The 22,778-nt window shown below is 41.1% G+C and overlaps 1 protein-coding gene across 2 annotated transcripts in view; it reads left to right on the top strand.

The window, feature by feature from the left end:
- The window catches only part of rab40c (RAB40c, member RAS oncogene family), an 88,710-nt gene that overhangs the window by 57,886 nt on the left and 8,046 nt on the right, over positions 1-22,778 (top strand). Inside the window, exons 3-4 of one of the 2 annotated variants that reach the window (XM_043711126.2) lie at positions 9,105-9,165; positions 15,370-15,447. In XM_043711126.2, the coding sequence (XP_043567061.1) occupies positions 9,105-9,165; positions 15,370-15,447 (139 nt within the window). The remainder of the gene's footprint in view (positions 1-9,104; positions 9,166-15,369; positions 15,448-22,778) is intronic. The other variant, XM_087998024.1, reaches the window with a different exon arrangement.

The raw sequence follows: 22,778 nt of genomic DNA, 5'->3' as shown, positions 1-22,778 counted from the left end.
TGCCGAAAGAGTAAAAATGATGCTGAAAGGAGAGTCCAAACTGTATTTGATTGGCCAGTTTTGGATTTGGCACCTGATAACATTGCTAATAAGATGCAGCAGGCCTAATGGTCTTCAAAACAGGACTTTTAGACTTAGACTATAGAACATGACAGCGCAGTACAGACCCTTCGGCCCTTGATGTTGCGCCGACCTGTCACATCAATCTGAAGCCCATCTAACCTACACTATTCCATGTACGTCCATATGCTTGTCCAAAGATGACTTAAATGTACTTTAAAGTTGGCGAATCTACTACCGTTGCACTGTTCCAGGCAAAGCATTCCATACCCTTACTACTCTGAGTAAAGAAACTACCTCTGACATCTGTCCTATATCTATCACCCCTCAATTTAAAGCTATGCCCCCTCATGCTCACTGTCACCATACTTGGAAAAAGGCTCTCCCTGTCCATCCTATCTAACCCTCTGATTATCTTATTTGTCTCTATTAAGTCACCTCTCAACCTTCTACACTCTTAACGAAAATAGCCTCAAGTCCCTCAGCCTTTCCTCATAAGACCTTCCCTCCATACCAGGCAGCATCCTAGTAAATCTCCTCTGCACCCTTTCCAAAGCTTCCACATCCTTCTTGTAATGCGGTGACCAGAACTGTACACAATACTCAAATTGCGGCTGCACCAGAGTTTTGTACAGCTGTAGCATAACCTCATGGTTCTGGAACTCAATCCCTCTATTAATAAAAGCTAAAACACTCTATGCCTTCTTAACAACCCTGTCAACCTGGGTGGCAACTTTCAAGGATCCGTGTACCTGGACACACAGATCTCTCTGCTTATCTACACTACTGAGAATCTTACCATTAGCTCAGTACTTTGCATTCCGGTTACTCTGACTTGTCCGCATTAAACTCCATTTGCCACCTCTCAGCCCAACTCTGCAGCTTACCTATGTCTCTCTGTAACCTACAACATCCTTGGTCACTATCCACAACTCCACCGACCTTAGTGTCGTCTGCAAATTTACTAACCTACCTTTCTAAGCCCTCATCCAGGTAGTTTATAAAAATGATGACCAGCAGTGGACCCAACACCGACCCTTGCGGTACACCATGGGTAACTGGACTCCAGGCTGAACATTTCCCATCAACCACCACACACTCTCGTCTTTCAGCAAACCAATTACTGATCCAAACTGCTATATCTCCCACAATCCCATTCTTCCGCATTTTGAACAATAGTCTACTGTGGGAAACCTTATTGAACTCTTTGCTGAAATCCATATACACCACATCAACCAGTTTACTCTCATCTACCTTTTTGGTCACCTTCTCAAAGAACTCCATAAGGTTTGTGAGGCATGACCTACCCTTCACAAAACCGTGCTGACTATTCCTAATCAAATTATTCTTTTCCTAGATGGTTATAAATCCTATCTCTTATAACCTTTTCCAACACTTTACCAACAACTGAAGTAAGGCTCATTGGTCTATAATTACCTGGGTTGCCCCTACTCCCCTTGAACAGGGGAACCACATTTGCTATCCTCCAGTCTTCTGGCACTATTCCTGTAGACAATGACGATTTAAAGATCAATGCCAAAGGTTCAGCAATCTCCTTCCTGGCTTCCTAGCGGGTCCTAGGATAAATCCCATCCGGCCCAGGGGACTTATCTATTTTCGCACTCTGCAGGATTTCTAATACCTCTTCCTTGTGAACCTCAATCACACCTAGTCTAGTAGCCTGTATCCCAGTATTCTCCTCGACAACATTGTCGTTTTCTAGAGTGAATACTGTCGAAAAATATTCCTTAAGTGCTTCCCATATCTCCTCTGACTCCACACACAACTTCCCACAACTATACTTGATTGGCCCTAATCTTACTGTCGTCATTCTTTTATTCCTTAAATACCTATAGAAAGCCTTGGAGTTTACCCTGATCCTATCTGCCAACAACTTCTCATGTCTCCTCCTGGCTCTTCTGAACTCTCTCTTTAGGTCTTTCCTGGCTACCTTGTAACCCTCAAGCGCCCTAACTGAGCCTTCACATTTCATCGTAACATAAGCCGCCGCCTTCCTCTTGACCAGAGATTCCACTTCCTTCGTAAACCATGGCTCCCGCCCTGTACAGCTTCCTCCCTGCCTGACAGGTACATACTTAACTAGGACACACAGGAGCTTTTCCTTGAATAAGCTCCACGTTTCTAATGTGCCCATCCCCTGCAGTTTCCTTCCCCATCCTATGCTTCCTAAATCTTGCCTAATTGCATCGTAATTGCCTTTCCCCAGCTGTAACTCTTGCCCAATGTTATACGCCTATCCCTTTCTATCACTAAAGTAAACATAACAGAATTGTGATCACTATCACCAAAGTGCTCACCTACTTCCAAGTCTAACACCTGGCCGGGCTCATTACCCAGTACCAAATCTAATGTGGCTTCGCCCCTTGTTGGCCTGTCTACATACTGTGTCAGGAAGCCCTCCTGCACACACTGGACAAAAACTGACCCATCCATAGTACTCGTACTATAGTGTTCCCAGTCAATATTTAGAAAGTTGAAGTCCCCCCCCCCATGACAACCACCCTGTGTCTCTCACTCCTATCGAGAATCATCTTTGCTATCCTTTTCTCTACATCTCTGGAACTATTCAGAGGCCTACCTAAGCCCATACTACCTCAGTTGACGAGCCCCCAAACAATTCTTTCTGCAGCTGTAATACTGTCCTTGACCAACAAAGCCCCCCCCCCCCCCCCCACCCCCCACCTCTTTTACCATCTTCTGTTCTTACTGAAATATCTAAATCCTGGAACCTGCAACAACCATTCCTGTCCCTGCTCTATCCATGTCTCTGAAATGGCCACAACATCGAAGTCCCAGGTACCAACCTATACTGCAAGTTCACCCACCTTATTCCGGATGGCGTTGAAGTAGACACACTTCAAACCAACTTCTTGCTTGTTGGTGCCATCTTGCGTCCCTGGAACTTGATTTCGGACCTCCCTACTCTCAACCTTTTCTATACTCGAACTACAATTTTGGTACCAATAGACAATAGGTGCAGGAGTAGGCCATTCAGCCCTTCGAGCCTGCACCGCCATTTAATATAATCATGGCTGATCATTCCTAATCAGTATCCTGTTCCTGCCTTATCTCCATAACCCTTGATTCCACTATCTTTGAGAGCTCTATCCAACTCTTTCTTAAATGAATCTAGAGAGTGGGCCTCCACCGCCCTCTGGGGCAGAGCATTCCACACAGCCACCACTCTCTGGGTGAAGAAGTTTCTCCTGAGCTCTGTCCTAAATGGTCTACCCTGTATTTTTAAGCTGTGTCCTCTGGTTCGGCACTCACCCATCAGTGGAAATATGTTTCCTACTGCCAGAGTGTCCAATCCTTTCATAATCTTATACGTCTCAATCAGATCCCCTCTCAGTCTTCGAAACTCAAGCGTATACAAGCCCAGTCACTTCAGTCTTTCAGTGTAAGGTAATCCTGCCATTCCAGGGATTGACCTCGTGAATCTACGCTGCACTCCCTCAATAGCCAGAATGTCTTTTCTCAAATTTGGAGACCAGAACTGCACACAGTACTCCAGGTGTGGTCTCACCAGGGCCCTGTACAGCTGCAGAAGCACCTCTTTGCTTCTATACTCAATCCCTCTTGTTATGAAGGCCAGCATGCTATTAGCCTTCTTCACTACCTGCTGTACCTGCATGCTTGCCTTCATTGACTGGTGTACAAGAACACCCAGATCTCTCTGTACTGCCCCTTTACATAAATTGATTCCATTGAGGTAGTAGTCTGCCTTCCTGTTCTTGCCACCAAAGTGGATAACCATACATTTATCCACATTAAACTGCATCTGCCATGCATCTGCCCACTCACCTAACTTGTCCAGGTCACCCTGTAATCTCCTAACATCCTCATCACATTTCACCCTGCCACCCAGCTTTGTATCATCAGCAAATTTGCTAATGTTATTGCTGATACCATCTTCTATATCAATAACATATATTGTAAAAAGCTGCGGTCCCAGCACGGATCCCTGCGGTACCCCACTGGTCACTGCCTGCCATTCCGAAATGGAGCCGTTTATCACTACGAGGAGAAAGTGAGGTCTGCAGATGCTGGAGATCAAAGTTGAAACTTTATTGCTGGAACAGCACAGCAGGTCAGGCAGCATCCAGGGAACAGGAGATTCGACGTTTCGGGCACAGGCCCTTCTTCAGGAATGAAGGGCCTGTGCCCGAAACGTCGAATCTCCTGTTCCCTGGATGCTGCCTGACCGTTTATCACTACCCTTTGTTTCCTATTAGCCAACCAGTTTTCAATCCAATCTAGTACTTTGCCCCCAATACCATGCGCCCTAATTTTACTCACTAACCTCCTGTGTGGGACTTTATCAAAAGCTTTCTGAAAGTCCAGGTACACTATATCTACTGGATTTCCCTCATCCAACTTCAGAGTTACATCCTCAAAAAATTCAAGAAGATTAGTCAAGCATGATTTCTCCTTCATAAATCCATGCTGACTCTGTCCTATCCTGTTACTACTATCCAGATGTGCAGTAATTTCATCCTTTATAATAGACTCCAGCATCTTTCCCACCACTGAGGTCAGACTAACTGGTCTATAATTTCCTGCTTTCTCTCTCCCACCTTTCTTAAAAAGTGGTATAACATTAGCCACCCTCCAATCCTCAGGAACCGACCCCGAATCTATTGAACTCTGGAAAATAATCACCAACACATCCACGATTTGCCGAGCCACCTCCTTCAGTACCCTGGGATGCAGACCATCAGGCCCCGGAGACTTCATCAACCTTCAGACCTAACAGTCTCTCCAACACCAATTCCTGGCAAATATAAATTCCCTTCAGTTCAGGTCCTTCAGCCACTGTTACCTCAGGGAGATTGCTTGTGTCTTCCCCAGTGAACACAGATCTGAAGTACCCATTTAATTCCTCTGCCATTTCTTTGTTCCTAGTAATATATTCCCCTGTTTCTGTCTTCAAGGGCCCAATTTTTGTCCTAACCATTTTTTTGCCTTGCACATACCTAAAAAAGCTTTTACTATCCTCCTTAATATTCATGGCCAGTTTACCTTCGTACCTGATTTTTCCTCTGCGTATTTCCTTCTTAGTAATCCTCTGTTGCTCTTTAAAAGCTTCCCAGTCCTCAGTTTTCCCACTTATCTTAGCTATGTTATACTTTTTCCTCTTTTAACTTTATATGTTTCTTTACTTCCCTCATCAGCCACGGCCGCCCATGCCTCCTCCTGGGATCTTTCTTCCTTTTAGGAATGAGCTGATCCTGCAACTTCTGCATTATACACAGAAATATCCGCCATTGTTCCTCCACGGTCATCCCTGCTAAGGTATTGCACCATTGAACTTTGGCCAGCTCCTCCCTCATAGCTCCATAGTTCCCTTTATTCCACAGAAGTACTGTCACTTCCGACTGTACCCTCTCCCTCTCAAATTGCAGATTGAAGCTGCTTGTATTATGGTGACTACTTCCCAATGGCTCCTTCACTTCGAGGTCTCTGACCAATTCTAGTTTGTTACACAATACCAGATCCAGAATTGCCATCTCCCTGGTCAGCTCCAGCACCAGCTGCTCTAAGAATCCATCTCTGAGGCACTCCACAAAGTCTCTTTCATGAGGCCCAATACCATCCTGATTCTCCCAGTCTACCTGCATGTTAAAATCCCCCATAACAACTGTAGTGACATCTTTGCAACAGGCCAATTTCAGCTCCTGATTTAGCTTACATCCGACATCCAGACTACTGTTTGGGGGCCGTAGATGACTCCCAAGAGGGTCTTTTTACCCTTAGTATTTCGAAGCTCTATCCACACTGACTCTGCATCCCCTGACTCTAGGTCCCCCTGCGCAAGGGACTGAATATCATCTCTTACCAACAAGGTCACCCCACCCCCTCTGCCCGTCAGTCTGTCCTTATGATAGCACGTGTGTCCTTATGATAGCACGTGTATCCTTGAATATTCATTTCCCAGGCCCTGTCCACTTGAAGCCACGTCTCAGTTATCCCCACAATATCGTATCTGTCAATTTCCAAAAGAGCCTCAAGCTCATCCATCTTATGTCTAATGCTTCGTGCATTCATGTATAGTATTTTTAATTTGTTACTGCTCTCACCCTTCCCATCAACCCTTATTTCACTCAACCTTACAGCATGATGGCTTTCTGAGTTTTCTGCCTCATTGATACAGTTAGTTGTCTTGACTTCTCTTGTTCTAACTTTCCTTTCAATTTCCTTTTTAAACATCCAGCTTATCCCCTCCCCCCCGCTACTTAGTTTAAATGTAGCGGTGTTGCAGTAGAAAACCTGCCTGCCAGAATGCTGGTCCCTAACCTATTAAGGTGCAAGCCGTCTCTCTTGTAGAATTTATGCTTACCACAAAATATACCCCAGTGATCCAAGAACTTAAATCCTTGCTTCCTGCACCAGTTCCCCAACCACACGTTCAAGTCCATTATCTCCCTGTTTCTGGCCACACTAGCCCGAGGAACTGGAAGCAAACCGGAGATAGCCACCTTGGATGTCCTGCTTTTCAGCCTTCTTCCTAGTTCTCCGAAGTCTCGCTGTAGTATGTTCCTCCTCTTCTTCCCGACATCATTTGTGCCGACATGTATCACCACCTCTGGCTCTTCACCCTCATCCTTGAGGATTTCCTGCACTCTGTCCGCAATGTCTTTCACTCTAGCACCAGGAAGGCAACACACCATCCTTAAATCCCGTCTGCTGCCACAAAAACCCCGGTCAGTTCCTCTCATGATGGAGTCCCCTATTACCATGGCTCTGTGCGATGTCCGACTCTTCCGCTCTGCCTCTGCGGCAACTTTTGATTGACAAACTTGGCCGCCTTGCGAACTGGCAGTGTCATCAATCTCTGTTTCCAAAAGCTTCAACTTGTTCCTGACAGGTACTTCTCCCGGGGTCTCTTGCACCTGTCTCCTCTCCGCCTTCCTCCTCATCTGCTCTCTTCTGCTCTCCTCTGGCATGATTGGTGTAATAACATCGCTGAAGGTCTTGACCAGAAAGATCTCGTTCTCTCGGATGAGCCTAAGGTCTTCGAGTTCTTTCGTCAGCGCTGCAATATGCTCGGTCAATTGCTGAATGTGCACACATTTTCCACACATATACGAGCCAGACACACCAGAGTCGTTGACCTCCCACATCAAGCATGTAGCGCACTGAACCAGCTGGGCAGTCATGTCTTCACCCTCTTCAACTGTGGTGTAATCACTTCACTCAACCTCCTTGTCAAAGATTCCTGAGCTGAAGCCTCACTCTTCGATCTAAACTTCCTTAGACTCTCCTACTTTGTAGGACCTGGGGTTTAGAACACACTCACTCTAATAGCAATCACTTACCTTCCCGACCGGCTTTGCGCTCCGTCTGAACTTCCGCCCAGCTCCCGCCGCTCTCTGCTGCGAAAAGACCGTTGGCGTCGAGGTAAGTTCTTTATATAGTAATCACTTGCCTTCCCGACCGGCTTTGCGCTCCGTCTGAACTTCCGCCTAGCTCCCGCCGCTCTCTGCTGCGAAAAAAAAAAAAAAAATCCCCCTGCTGGATTAGTTTAATCCCACCCCAATAGCCTTAGCGAATTTTCCCCTTCCCAGGATATTAGTATCCCTCTGGTTCAGATGAAGACCATCCTGCTTGTAGAGATCCCACCTACCCCAGGAAGAGCCCCAAATATCCAAGAATCCAAAACCCTCCCTCCTGTACCATCCCTGTAGCCACGTGTTCAACTTCCCTCTCTCTCCCTATTCCTTGCCTCACTAGCACGTGGCACGGGCAACAAACCAGAGACAACAACTCTGTTTGTCCTAGCTCTAAGCTTCCATCCTAGCTCCCTGAATTTCTGCCTTAAATCCCCATCGCTCTTCCTACCTATGTCGTTGGTGCCTATGTGGATCATGACTTGGGGCTGCTCCCCCTCCCCCTTAAGGATTCCAAAAACATGATCAGAGACATCACGAACCCTGGCACCTTTGGAGGCAGCACACCAACCGTGAGTGTCTCTCATCCCCACAGAACCTCCTATCTGTCCCCCTAACTATGGAGTCCCCAATGACTACTGCTGTGCTTCTCTTCCCCCTTCCCTTCTGAGCAGCAGGAACAGACTCTGTGCCCCACTGCTTTCCCCTAGTAAGTCATTTCCCCCCCCCCCCCCCCCAAACAGTATCCTAAACGATATACTCATTGTTGAGGGGAATGGCTACAGGGGATCCTTGCACTGCCTGCCGGTTCCCTTTCCATCCCCTGATTGTAACCCATCTACCTTTTTCTTGTACCTTAGGAGTGACTACCTCCCTGTAGCTCCTCTCAATAACTCCCTCTGCCTCCTGAATGATCCAGCTCCAGCTCCAGTACCCTAATGCGGTTATATTATTATATTTTGGAGGGGAAAGAAAGATTGAGGTAACACGACAAGCAATGCACATTTTGCACTGATAAAGAATTTGTAAGAGACATTATGGAGATGCAGCTTTTAAAAATGACCATATGGATAAAAAAATACTGAAAATAAATAGGTACACTACAGTAGCGCACAATACCATAAAACTCTGAACACAAAGTGCTGAAGAAGCTCAGCATGTCTGGCAGTATCTGTAGAGAAGCAAAGCTAACGTCTTGAGTCCACAGCCTGAACAGCACCTCTTTCCAGCTGTTTTCATTTCTGATGAAGGGTTGCTGGAGTTGAAACATTAACTCTGCCGTTCTTGCGCATACTCTCTCTAGATGCTGCCAGACCTTCTGAGTTTCTCCAGCACTTTTGCTTGCATTTCAGATTTACAGCATCAGTTCTTTTGTTTTTCTTTACTATAAATTTATATACTGTTTTTTTAAAAATCTAATTATTTCAAAATGGAAAAATGTCAGTATTTTCTCATTTTGATTTTAATCAAATTGTTAAATTACTCCTATTAAATTTGGAAACTCGTTTACTGATCTTGAAAGAGGAATTTTAATAAATATATTAAATTATCCCCCTGCATGTTTTACCCTAACAATGAATTGCTTTGAAAGAATGTTTTTGTTTTTGTTGATAAATTTGTTCTTTGTTTCAGGGACACTTCAGGTCAGGGGAGGTTTTGCACAATCTTTAGATCCTATTCCAGAGGTGCACAGGTATGCAATTCAAGATAGAATCACTTAATCTGATAAAAGTTTGACTACGTGTGTTTCATAACATTTGCCATCATTTGAAATTATTGTTTGTTTCAGTTGCAAATTTATATATCCATTTACTAACTTGCTAAAAGTCTTTAAGCCAGAGTATTGTTGCAATTCACATGTGACTGATGTAATTGTGGTCTGTATGGTTATATGTTTATAAATGTGCACGATAAATGTCACAGGGTCTGCTGTATCTGTTGATGAACTGCATCATAAAATAGTTTTAATTAAATGTCTTTTACCAAAAAGAGACAAGTTCATGAAATTAACTATGGAGATCTGATGAATAGAACTGCATAACTATCTTGGTATTGAAGAAGGTTTAGCTGAGTCTTTTAGTTTCATGTGTAGCACCTCTGCATCGATTTTCTGACTTGTGCAATTAATAGTTTGTATTGTTATAATGCAGCAGTGAACCCTTCTGTTAATTAAACTAAACACAAAGAAAAGCTCACCTCTCCTCGTAATCTATTAACTTGAGTGACAGAACTCCCAAATTCCACTATTTTAAAGAAAATAATATCAATTTATTCTTTAACTCTAAAAGTGAACATTAAACAACTATTCACAACTCTTAAGCTTCCCTTTCTTTTAACTACTTATTACCGGCCTTCAACTCTATAACAATATACTGTTCCAATAAAACACTTATTAAAGTTACATTAGCTTTATTTTAAAACCATACAATGGCTGTCGTCTTTGGTGTCTTTCTTCTTATAGCTGAAGATCTCCCCTAGTCGTCATTTTTTCTTCTTATGAAGATATTTCATATGAAAAGGTACCTTTTGATAGAGAGTGTTTCGATGTCTTGGGTCTCTCTCTGGCAGTTGCTCTGTCTGATTTTCAAAATGCCTGCCTTTCTTTATATCACCAACATCAGATCATCTCATTGGTTCGATGTTGGCAAAACAATAAAATCAAACTCAATTGGGTTTTAGTATTCTGGGGCATAATTTAAACTGGTTTATGATTTTTGAGAACTCTCACTGATTATATACCTAGTATGGTGACAATATGTCTGAAAACAAAGCTTCAAGCTCAGCGAGCTAACTTACAGATTAAACTGGTCTATTTGAATTGTTGTCAAAATAGCAACCAACTCTGGTATCTATTTCACAGCCAAATGTTACATATTTTCAATTTTCGAGTACACTCTGAGACTGCTCTTGTAAGCTCTCAGTACAGAACAGCATTCACTCTTAAAGGTACAGTATACGCCTTAAACTTCATAACAATATATTTTGGATTTCAGATTTTGTCAAGTTAATTAAATTTCTGGTTTACTGTTTAAAGCAGATTAATTAGTAATACATTATTAATATTTAGTGGGTACACTACTGAGGTTACAGATGTTCTGTTATCTTGGAAACTACAGTTCATCTAGCAATGCCATGTTGTTCATAGATTCTTGAATGTAGCAGGTGGGTAAGCTGATTAAGGTGGCATATGGGATTTTTGAATTTAGTCAAGGCATTAAATAAAACAATGAGGAGGTTAAGATTGAGCTATATGTAACATTAGAAATAATATTAATGTAATTCTAATCACTGCACTATGAGAAAAATGAGATTGCTGTACAGTGGGTATAGAGGAGATTCACCTGAATGTTGTCTGAGGAAGAGTGATTCAGCTATGAGGAGACTAGATAGTCTAGCATTATTTTCCCTTGAACAGAGAAGGCTGAGGGGCAACTTGATTGAGGTGTACAATATTATAAAGGGCATAGATCAGGGAGCACCATTTTAAGGAAAGGAGCAGGAGGTTTAAGTGGGAATTTAAGAATCTTTTTCACCCAGAGGGTGATGAGTGTACAGAACTCCCTCCTACCGCCCCCTCAAACACAATCTTACCTCCCATCACCAAGCCATCAACTCCCAGGCTGTACACAACCTCATCACCTCAGGGGATCTCCCACCCACAGCTTCCAACCTCATAATTTGGGAACCCCGCACCGCCTGATTCTACCTCCTACCCAAGATCCACAAACCTGACTACCCTGGCCGACCCATAGTCTCCGCCTGCTCCTGTCCCACTGAATTCATCTCCACATGCCTTGGTACCCTCCAACCCCATGGCATCAATGTGGATTTTACCAGTTTCCTAATTTCTCCTTCCCCCACCCCCCCCCACCTTATTTGAGTTCCAACCTTCAAGCTCAGCACTGTCCTCATGACCTGTCCATCTTCCTTCCCACCTATCCGCTCCACCCTCCCTCCGACCTATCACTTTTGCCCCCACCTCCATCCACCTACTGCGCTCTCAGCTACCTTCTCCCCACCCCCCTCCCATCTATCTCTCCACCCCCGAGGCTCCTAGCCTCCTTCCTGATGAAGGGCTTTTGCCTGACACATTGATTTTTCCTGCTCCTCTGATGCTGCCTGACCTGCTGTGCTTTTCCAGCACCACAGTTTCGACTCTAATCTCCAGCATCTGCAGTCCTCACTTACACCTATATTGAACTCACTGCCTTAAAGGGTGGTACAGATGGGAACCCTCAAGACATTTAAGTATTTAGATGAGCAGTTGAAATGCCACAGCATTCAAAGCTAAGGACCGAATATGGGAAAGTTGATTTCGAATATCTAGATGTTTGATGACCAGCATGGATGCTGTGGGCCAAAGGACATGTTTCTGTCTTGTTTAAAAACACTCTGATTCTGTTACTGAAGAGCACTTGACACCAATATGGTGTGCCCAAAATTGGAAAATGTTCCATTCTCCATCTCTGCAGTCATTCTGCTTAATGAAGAAAAATAAAATTAAATTTTTACTGAAATAAAGCTTGTTGCCCAGCTGTTACAGTAGTAGTAACAATGAAGCGATAAGAATCCACATCATTATGCCTCTGAAACTGGCACAACATTTTGATTTTTTTTTTTGCATGTGCAGACTCCCCAAGTGATTTATGTTCTCCAGAGAGTATGCTGTGAGGCAACCCAAAACTAAAAAATGGGAATCAGTTGGATTGATGGAGCTTCAATTCTTGTTAATGAAACTAAAAATCCTTAAGTTGCACTGTTAAATGAGGTTCAACTGGATTTTAATGGTACACAACTTCACAATTGCACCTAAAATCTACCCTTGCTCCGAAAAAGCTGATTTTAAAAAAATTTAGGTCAATAGTTCTTTTATAAAATCACTGATTTTGTATCTTCAAAGTTTATCTTTGAATCATGATAAAAACCGAAGTAATCATTTATTTTGCTATCTGAAAACTTAAAGTTGACGAATATTAAGTGTTTCTAGCTCACTGGTTTGATGTGTATGAATATTTCAGTGCGATTGAAAACCTGCCTGCTTGCTAACATTGGTTGTTGCTGCTACATGGCAAGTGATCCTCTTGGTAGCTTCAGTTTTAAATTGCTGTGAGAAAAGAGAAGTTTGGGCCACAGAAGTGATGAGATCTTTGTGGGCAGCTCCCTTCAGTGATTTGTAATATTGGAAGAAGTGTTTGAAAATTTTTTTAGGTTCATTCCAAGTGCACATTGAGTCAATTAATTTCATTTTAGTGCTGGAGAATAAAATACTTACCAATTTTGTGTATTAGCAAGTCTTTGAAATAATAATAAGCACTTGCTTTGTAATTGACATCTGTCAATAATTTCTTTAAATCATTGCTTACCTCCTCTTCTACTACTTTAACTATTTTGGCGAATTGAAGACATTAACACATGTATTTAGTTAATAATATGTCATTGCGCACACATGAGACTGTAAGGCCACCTTTATCGAAGTACACTTAAGGTGTTTTTACCATTGCATTTCAAGTTTGTCCCCTTCGTGACACTAAACATATAGTGACCATGTTCAAGGGAGTTTATTTTGATTAAACTGAGATAACAAGGTGTACACTTTTCTAAAGAATTCCTCTTGCGGGCTATGTTGCAGTTTTAAAGGCCATTTTGTAAATCTCGTTTAACTCTTTGATTAGGTCGTGCAGTCATGTAGTAACTATATCTTTTGTATTTGTGGTGATGTATAGAGTCTTTGGACATCGCAGATTTAGAATATATCGCTATCTTCAATTATCACTAAACCTAAAGCCACAACATACAAGGAAGGCATTAATTTCTTATTTATGCCTATTATTTTATGTCAAGTTAATTATGCAAAATAACTGACACACACTTCTGCTCACAAACTAAACACACCCTCTGGAGACTTCTTCAGGAAGGGCTTATGCCTGAAACGTCGATTCTCCTGTTCCTTGGATGCTGCCTGACCTGCGCTTTTCCAGCAACACATTTTCAGCTCTGATCTCCAGCATCTGCAGTCCTCTCTTTCTCCTCTCTGAGAGACCACCTCAACCTCACCTCTAGCCTGAGATGTGATGACCCTCATTTGATCAAGTTTTATGTGCGCTGATGATTCCTGCCACTCGACCTCTGATGTTAAGCTGTTTGCCAAATATTTAATTCAAAATGAGTTGTAATTTCCACTGTTTTAAAGGAAAGATTTGTGGTTGTAAATAACTTTTTTTCATAAGTTCAGGATATAGCTAAGCACTTTACCGCCAGCAAACTACTCTTGGAATGCAGTAACTGTTATGTATGCAAATATAGTACTAGTGACAGCAACATGCTGTAAGCAGCAGTGAGATAAGACTTAATTCTCATTTGATTTAGTTATGGTTGTTGGGAAAGGAATATTAGCTTGGCCTCCAGAACTCCCCTGCTTCACTTCCATTCCAATGACTGTTTGTCAATACATGTATATTGACTTAACTGCACAGAATAGAGAGATTTGGGCTCCTTTACCTGTTGCACACATCTGTCTTAAGTTTGCACGCCATTCCAATGACAAAGCTAGCATCAACTTTATACCTGGGTAATTCAGAGGAAAAATCATGATTTTATCAACTGACATTGATGCCAAAGAGTCACATCACCAGAGGCTTTATTTTCAGTTTGTACTCTTCCATCTTAATGGAATTTTAGTCAAAAATAAGTCTTGTGCCTTCAATCTAGTTTGTGTGGATTGGTGCATACGAGTGTATAAATGTTCAAGCTCTCTATCACCACCACTGTTTCATGAATCCACTTTGCTTACTTTTCTTTGATACAATCTTCCAGTTTCTGATAATCAATTGAGGGAAAAAAAATTCTCAGTCTCCAGGTCCTTTTGCTAATTATTATAAATCTGGCCCACTCATCAGAGGGAATACATTCCTGTTTTATCAAGGATTCTGGTCTTTAAAATCTCTCTTCAGTCTGCTAATAGTCTTTTCTGTTCCAAGAAGTATCCTAAATATAGCTCCTGTTGTCTTTAAAATGTGGGTTGGTTTACTGTTAAAAGTTTTTTGAATGGCATCAAAGGATAGTACTTTAACGTGAGCTGACCTTGCAGACTTCTGCACAGCAGTGCCCATACGTAGCCTAATGGGCCCATTGCTTATAATTGAAACTTCTACCCAGTCATGAAGTCATGACATCTTTGAAGTATTGTGACCAGAATTGTCCACAATATTCCAGCTGAGGCCCAACTACTGATTTGATGAAGTTTTATTGTTGTGTGCTTGTATTTATTCTGTTATCTGTAAACCCTACCAGCATTAGGTTACCTTTAAAGATTTGTCTGTGTGGATATCAGGTCTTCCTGCTGCTAGAACTCTCATTCATGCCATTCATAATACGCTGCCTTTCCATGTTGGCTGTCTGATATGTCACTTCACACTTCTTCATACATAGATCCATTTGTTCACATCCTTAATTAACACATTGCGTGGCTGCCATTTACTGGTTTTTGCTTCCAAAATCATAGCGCAATTCTAACATTAAAAAGTGATGATGGTAAATAAGTCTCATTTAATCATGTTCTATTATTCATGTTAAAGGCATGTCCTTTGCAGCTTAGTCTTAATGAAGCTGCTTTATTTGAATTGTCATTGTACTTCAAATACTAATTGTGCAGAAAAACACTGAAATGAACACAAATGTTTATTCAAAGTTGTGGTTTTCAGAGGATTGCATTGTAACTCTGGGTTTTGTCTTGCTGCCTTAGAAATTCCCATTGTTTCCTTCTGTTTTTCCTTTATTCCCATTGTAAATTCAGGACTTGCTAACTACAGGTTGTGAATAAATCTCTATCTTAATGTATTTAGCTGTTTTCTTGAGAAAAAAAATAGAATTGCAAATGGAAAATTGTTTTGTTTCTCAGGGTATACTCTTAGTTTATGACATCACTAATCGATGGTCCTTTGATGGGATTGACCGCTGGATCAAAGAGATCGATGAGGTGAGGTGTTCTTGTTTGTCAATGAATAATGAGAATTGTGCTGGAGTTGCCACTTAAGCTAGTTTATACCTTTTTTGCTTGTGCTTGTTTTTTTTTTTTGTTGCCTAACTTGATAACTCATGCTGGATTTTTTTTTTTCAAAAGCAAAATATTGCAGGTGCTAAAAATGGAAGATATTAAAATGTGCTAGAAATAGTCAGTAGTCCAGGCAACGCAAATGGAGTGAAACAGCTAACATTGAGTCTCAAGTCTTTCATTAGAGTTTATTTCATATGAAATGCAGCCCTGCTGTGAAAATGAAGAATACAAGAATGAGCTACATTTAAAAAGACTGAATTAAGATACTGAATGTATATAAAAAAAGTGTGAAAATCACTATGCTTTTAGGATTGTGAAAGGAAAGGAGACATAATTATTTTATCCCTTTTTGGGTAAGCAAATGGCCTTGTTCAATTTCTACATAGTGTTCCAACGCTTAGGCCAATAGTTGATTGTCACAGCACCAATGTTGAGAAAGATTTCCTGTTAATTTGTGGTAAAAATGTCAACACTGCAAAACAAAGTTTTCGTAAAGCACTCAATTCTTTTTTTTCTATAAAAAAAAAACTGTTGTCAGACATTCACCTAATGTGATGTGTGCACTTCCTGCAGTTTGGTAGCAGCAAACACAGCCATTGTAACTATTAAAATGCTGGCACAGGAGCAATGGACCAAATGACCTCATTTCTGTGTTTGTACCCTTCTATGATTTTAATTTTCCACGTGTTTTAGAATGTGGTTGATTTCACTTCTTTCTTCACTAAGAATACAAAGACAACGAGACATACTGCAGAAATTTCAGCCTATAGAAAGCTGGTACTTCAATTCTGTATCCACTGTTGATTCATTGCATGTGCAGTAAATGATCTTAACATATCTAGTAATTGTTTGTTGTTTGTCAACTTTTGTTTATTCTGTCATCTTTCAATGGATAGTATTTCAACGAGACTGAAATGAAAATATTTTGCTGTTAATTGTACTGAAGGTTATGTAATACTCAGTCATAGAGATGTATATCACAGAAACAGACCCTTCGGTCCAACTCATCTATGCCAACCAGATATCCTAGATAAATCTAGTCCCATTTGCCAACACTTGGCCCATATCCCTCTGAACCCTTCCTATTCATATACCCATCCAGCTGCCTTTTAAATGTTGTAATTGTCCCATCCTCCACCACTTCCTCTGGAAACTCATTTTATACACGCACACCCTCTGTGTGAAAACGTTTCCTTTTAGGTCCCTTTAAAATATTTTCCCTCTCGCCGTAAACCTATGTCCTCTAGTTCAGCCCCCCCCCCCCCTCCCAAACACCCTCCAAAAAGGGAAAAGACCTTGACTGTTTGTTCTATCCAGACCTCTATAAGATCACACCTCAGCCTCCGACGCTCCAGCGAAAACCTCCCAGCCTATTCAGCCTCTCCCTGTAGTTCTATAATCGATAAAACATTTAGATGATAGTGTGTAATGTTATTCCTGCTCCAGGGTGTGTGCGCTTTCTGCAGCCAGGATGAATGACTTATTTCCTGCTTTCCTCCCTACAGAAAGGGGAAAAAAAACTAGCCTCCCTAGTATTTCAAAGACTATTACATTGTCAAATTAATATCTCCAAAGTCCATAAATGGCAAAATAGGTAAAACTAGAATTTCAATTAAAATAGAGTTTGAAATTTACTAGCTAAATTGCGCAAGATGGAACTTAATGCAGAATAACATCATCATATTCCATATGCCATAAATTATGCTTCATTTCTGGCAATTTAGCCCATTTGTAGATCTGTTATTCATATTGTGAAGAACAACCTGTGTCTATAAAGTGTCACCTAGTATCTATTCTAATGTGCTGCACTTATGCTCAGAATGTTTGGGGGCAGGTATGAGAAATGAAAAAGCCAAATGGAATTTCACCATTTTTCTAAAGGGCTAGGGTGTAAAAGGGACAAATATTGCTTTAGCTCAATATAGTCAATGTCCTGATGCTTTATTTGGAGTACGCTGCACACTTCTGTATACCACTACTTTTCAAAAAACTTTTATATAAAACTTATATAACTTATTCAAAAAATATATTCACTCATGGGATGTGAGTATCACTGGTTGGGTCATCCCAACTGGTCTTGAATATGGTAATGAACTGCAGCCTTGAAACACTGCAGTCAATTTGGTGTAGGTATACCGACAATGCCTTTTAAAGAGGGAGTTTCAAGATTTTTACTGAGCACCATTGAACAGCTGATGATATATTTCCAAGTCAGGATGGTGAGTAGCTTGGAAGGAAACGTGCAGAGGGTGGTATTCCATGTATCTGTTGTCTTTGCCCTTCTAGATGAAAGTGGCTGTGGGTTTGGAAGGTCCTGTCTAAGGATCTTTGAATTTCTGCAGTGCATCTTGTAAATGATACACACTGAACATCAGTTGTGGATGTGATGCGAATGAAAATTGGCTACTTTTGTCCTGGATAGTTTCTTGTGTTATTGGTGCTGCACCCATCCAGGCAAATGGCGGGTGTTCCATCACGCTCCTGACTTGTGCCGTGGGAATTTGCCTGGGTCAAATGCGATGCAAATTCGTGACGTCATTAGCTGGGTTTTAACAAAAAAAAAATTAAATTTAAAATGTTAATTGGTGTTTGCAATTTTGAGAGAACTGGATTGAGTGGGTGCGGGACAACCTTTGCTATTTATAAGGGAGTCTCGAGTAAAGGGTCATAATCTTTAAAATCAGCGCATTCCATTGTGAAATGTTTGGGTAATTGATATGAAGTCTGAGATCCATGCGTTTTTGATAGTCAGACGGTATTATGGACTAGGGAACCATATGGAGTTAGGGATGGTGCTATTGAAAGAATTGACTTTCAGGATTTGAATGGACTACTCCTGTGTCAACATCTTTCAGTCTTTTCCTCCACAACCGAAAGAATGCTTGAGATACAAATTGTGAATGCATTTGACATAGTTAATCAACACCGTGTTGGGCGAGATTAGCTTGGATTTCCAACCCCCTAGAAAATACAGAAGAGCATAAGCCCCTTATCTTGATCACGAACTATTTATTCTGTCGCTTTTCTAGCTTCATTTTTTGTATCGACATCCTCACTTCCAACATAAAGTGCCGTCACCCTAACCTTACCAGTTCATTCTCTATTAATCATTTCTAAACCTAACTCCTCACCAATAATCTTTCTAGTTCAGTATTTAACAAAGTCAGTTGACTCCTTTTGCTTGGGCTATGTTTTGCTCCTGTTTAAGAAAGCAGTTTCATCAACTTTTTCAACTATAGGTCTATCAGTAACCTTTTCAAGAATCCCTTAATAACTTGTACATGTTGTAATTGTGTACCCTATTCCCTACTTCTCCCATTGCTTACGAACTCTGCAACTATTAAGGACCTATGACCTATTTCCAAAGGCATCTGAGCTGTTTGGGTGGTGTTGGAGTTATACTGACAAGGGGGGAGTATTCCATCACATCCTGATGTGTGCCTTGTAGATGGTCGACAAGCATTGGGAAGGCAGGAGTTGGGTTCATTGTTGCAGAGTTATTAGACTCTGATCAGCTATTGTAGCCACACTAGCAACAGTGTATGGCTGGCTTAGATCAGTTTTGGGTTAATGGTACCTCCAGGATGGTGGGATTCAGTGGTAATACTATTTTTAAATTTGAGGGATGATGGTTAGATTTCTCTCATGTTTGAGAGTTATTTCCTGACTTGAACTCTAACTCAATTGCAAGTTATCCAGCTAAGTCTGGATGTCGTCCAAGTCTTGCTGCAAATGGGGATGGACGCTTCACTATCTGCAGAATCAAAAATGAATAGCATATTGCTGGATGTTGCAAATCATCAATGAACATTCCCATTTCTGACTTTTTTTATGATGAAGGGAATGTCATTTAAACATTTGAATGTGGTTGGGCTTAGGACTATCCTGAAGACCACTTGCACTGGGGTGCACAGATTGTTGGAGGTCAATCAGCTCAATCTCTCTCTCCTTTTTAAACTAAATATGATCCAAACAGCAGAAAGGTTCCCTTGTTTTTGCCATCTTTACACTCTTTCCTAACCATTGGAAGCAGAGTCTTTCAGCTTTTTTAAGGTGGATGTAGATTGATTCTTGCTGGGGTTGAAAGGTTATTGATAGGCATTCATGCAGAACAGGCTGGAGATGACACTGACCATCAATTTGATCAATTACCACAGAGTCTATTTTTGATCAAATTGGATTTTTCCTTTTTTGTGAGCAAGATGTACTTAGGTAATTTTCCATACTGCTATGAAAATGTCAGTACATGAACAGCTTGTCTTAACAGTTATTTCTGGAGCACAGGTTTTCAGTATTATTGCTGGCATTTTGTCAGGGCCCATCGCTTTTGCAGTGCCTAATACCCTGAACTCTCTTGATGCCATGTGAAGTGAATTGGATTGACTGAAGGCTGGCAGCTGTGATGCCAGAGGTCGAAGTGGATCACCATTCGGCACTTCTGACTCGGGATGGATGCAAATTCTTAAGACTTGTCTATAGCATAATGTGCTGAACTTGCCCATCATTGAGGATAGGCATATTTCTATTGTTTAATTATCCACTATCTGTCACAACTGGCTGTGATAGGACAGCAGAGCTAGATCTGATGTGTTGGTTGTGGAATTGCTTAGGCCTATTGCATGCTGCATCTTCAGATAGCATGCATATAATGCTGTGGTGTGGCTTCACTGGGTTGGCAGCTCCTTTTTAGGTATGTTTGATGTTAGTCTTGGCATCCCCTCTTGTACTTTAATTGGATGCGGGATCTCCTGGCCTGATGGTAATATTGGGGAATGTATGAATGAGTTTGCAGATTTGTGGTTGAGTACAATCTGCTGCTGATGACCTATAGCAATACTTGTATGCCTTGTATTTTGTTGAGTTCCTCAACACATTATGTTTGTGGTTATAATTTCTTCCTTTAATTTCCTTTTAATCCATCTGAGGTGTTCTGCATGGTTAATCCACCTCAGTTGTCTCTCCTCAGTGGTTTTCTTTTCCCTGTCACAGCAGTATATTGCTTGGTTGCTGATTCAAGATGGTGTGTATGTCTTATCCAATTACCTTTTTGGTCTGCCTTAGTCTCCTGCTTAATCCTTTTTTTCCCACTTTGGCATAATTTGTAAGCCTCAGACTGGTTTTCATACTATTACTGACCACACTTGACTTTATCATTGTCACCACCTCCCATTTTAAATCATAAACTGATCTATGGAAAGACTGAAGCCATCATATCCTGTTTCTGTCAAAAGTTCCACGCATTAATACATTTCCCTCTGGATGTTTGCTCAGGCTGAAACATTGTGTAAAACTGCAGTATCCTGCTTGACTTTGAATTGATATTCAAATCCCACATTTCTCCTCATTCTATTACCTACATTCACCATTCCTAATTTCTGCTGCAATGGAAATACATTTATCCACATCTCCATCTCTCAGGTCGATTATTCCTAATATTACTAAACTTTGTAGCTAGGATACAAATGGCAACCTCCTTTGACTACCCATCCTTTGATCAGTGAAGGTCAAAACCTTGATCTGTGCAGATTCCTTCATAGTAATACTCCTTAATATCTCTGCAACCTTCTGCAGCCCTTACTATCTTCTGTTGTACAACCACTGTACTCTTTTGAAACTGGCATTTGCATTCCTACTCTGACTGCTCCACCTGCATTGATGGAGCCTTCAGCCCCCTCAGTCCCACACATTGGTGCAAACTCCTAGATCCTGTTGTCTTGCCCTCTCTTTAAAAAGTATTCTTGCAACCTAGTTTTCTGTAAATTCTTAATCTCCTGTTTTTCCCCCCTGCAACTTGCACCCACATCCTACCACTACCACCAACATGGTTCTGTCAAGTGCTTTGGGATATTTTGACTTTTAGACGATATTGCGAATATGAAGTTGTGTACTTTAATGCCCGGTTGCTGAGATTAGCTAACTTGCACATACGAGGGAACAACTGGAAAGCTCTGTCTGACTCAGCTACTTCCTTGATAAGCTCCCCCAGATACCAGAGAACAATGCTGTACATCTTTAGGGATTAGGTTTTTAATTATTGTAAAGGATACTTGTAGGGTGTGGTGAGTAAATGCTGAAGCTAGAGCTTTGTAATTACACGAGTCATTGCAGAATGTAAGGTCTAATAAAGATAGAATTGCTTTTTGTATTGCAGTATCTTTCAGCAGCATGACTAGAAAAACCTGTTCAGTCGTTTCAGTCTAAGCTGTTTTAATATTTTGGCGGCAACCAATTGCAACACGGATCACACATTTACCTTCTTTAAATGAAGTAACTGGAATCCATTTTGGAAATAATCTTTTAATGGCATAGCCTATTCGTGCTGTTGTGCTCCTGTCATATTCCAAAGGTCTTATTATTTATACATGGATTGCTGCAATGTCAGCAGATCCTAATTTTATTATTGGTTGTGTTTTTAATGTCTGTATACAAACGTGTATTGAAACAAAATGTATGATTTTGGAATTCTGCAGAAAACTTATTTCAAAAAGATGGGTTAACAACTGCATTGAAATAGCATACAGAGGAACATGCAAATATTTTAAAACGTTTGTCCAATATCAGCAGTAGTTACATTAGAAGTTTGTTAAAGATGTTATAATCCCAGTTGATGTTAATCTTTGCCAAGTCCGATCCCAGAATGAAATCTGGCCTGATTGATCACATGTTTTTGCTGAATTTAAGATGGCAGTCATTTACAGAAACATAAGCAGCCCAGGCTGCAGATTTAATTTTAACAATAAACCTAAAATTAAGTATGCAAAAAAGTGAAATAAAATAAAACAAGCTAAGCTATCTAAATGTAATGTGGCTTAAAAGATTTCAAACACTCCAGTGTAACACATGCTCATCCATTCCTGAGCACTGGCACTTTAGTTAATTAAAATCCAGAGGAATTTTCCTTTGCTATCAAATCTAGAGGTTGACTTAACTGTTTCTTGACATTCCAGTCCTGTGATAAATGTGAAGCTCTTTTATTTTGACTCTGACAACTGAGATATTAGACTTTCTCAGTTTTGAATAATCAATGTAAATTTCAAACCAAACATTGGTCTGAAGATCTGTAGCTTGGGACTGGTTGGATTCATTGTTTATCTGTGAGAGAGTGTTGGGTGCAGGTAGGAGGGTTGGGCTGGGGGTAACATAGCTGCAAAGGCGATAGGTAGATGGAGATGGGGAGTGATTGTGATAGGTCGGAGGGGAGGGTGGAGCAAATAGGTGGGAAGGAAAATGGACAGGTGGGACACTTCAAGAGG

The sequence above is a fragment of the Chiloscyllium plagiosum genome, unplaced genomic scaffold (assembly GCF_037043375.1).
Source record: "Chiloscyllium plagiosum isolate Xiang-an unplaced genomic scaffold, Cpla_swu_hap1 HiC_scaffold_20, whole genome shotgun sequence".
NCBI lineage: Eukaryota > Metazoa > Chordata > Chondrichthyes > Orectolobiformes > Hemiscylliidae > Chiloscyllium > Chiloscyllium plagiosum.
The sequence above is the reverse complement of the archived record's forward strand: the minus strand, read 5'-3'. Positions and strand labels throughout refer to the sequence as shown.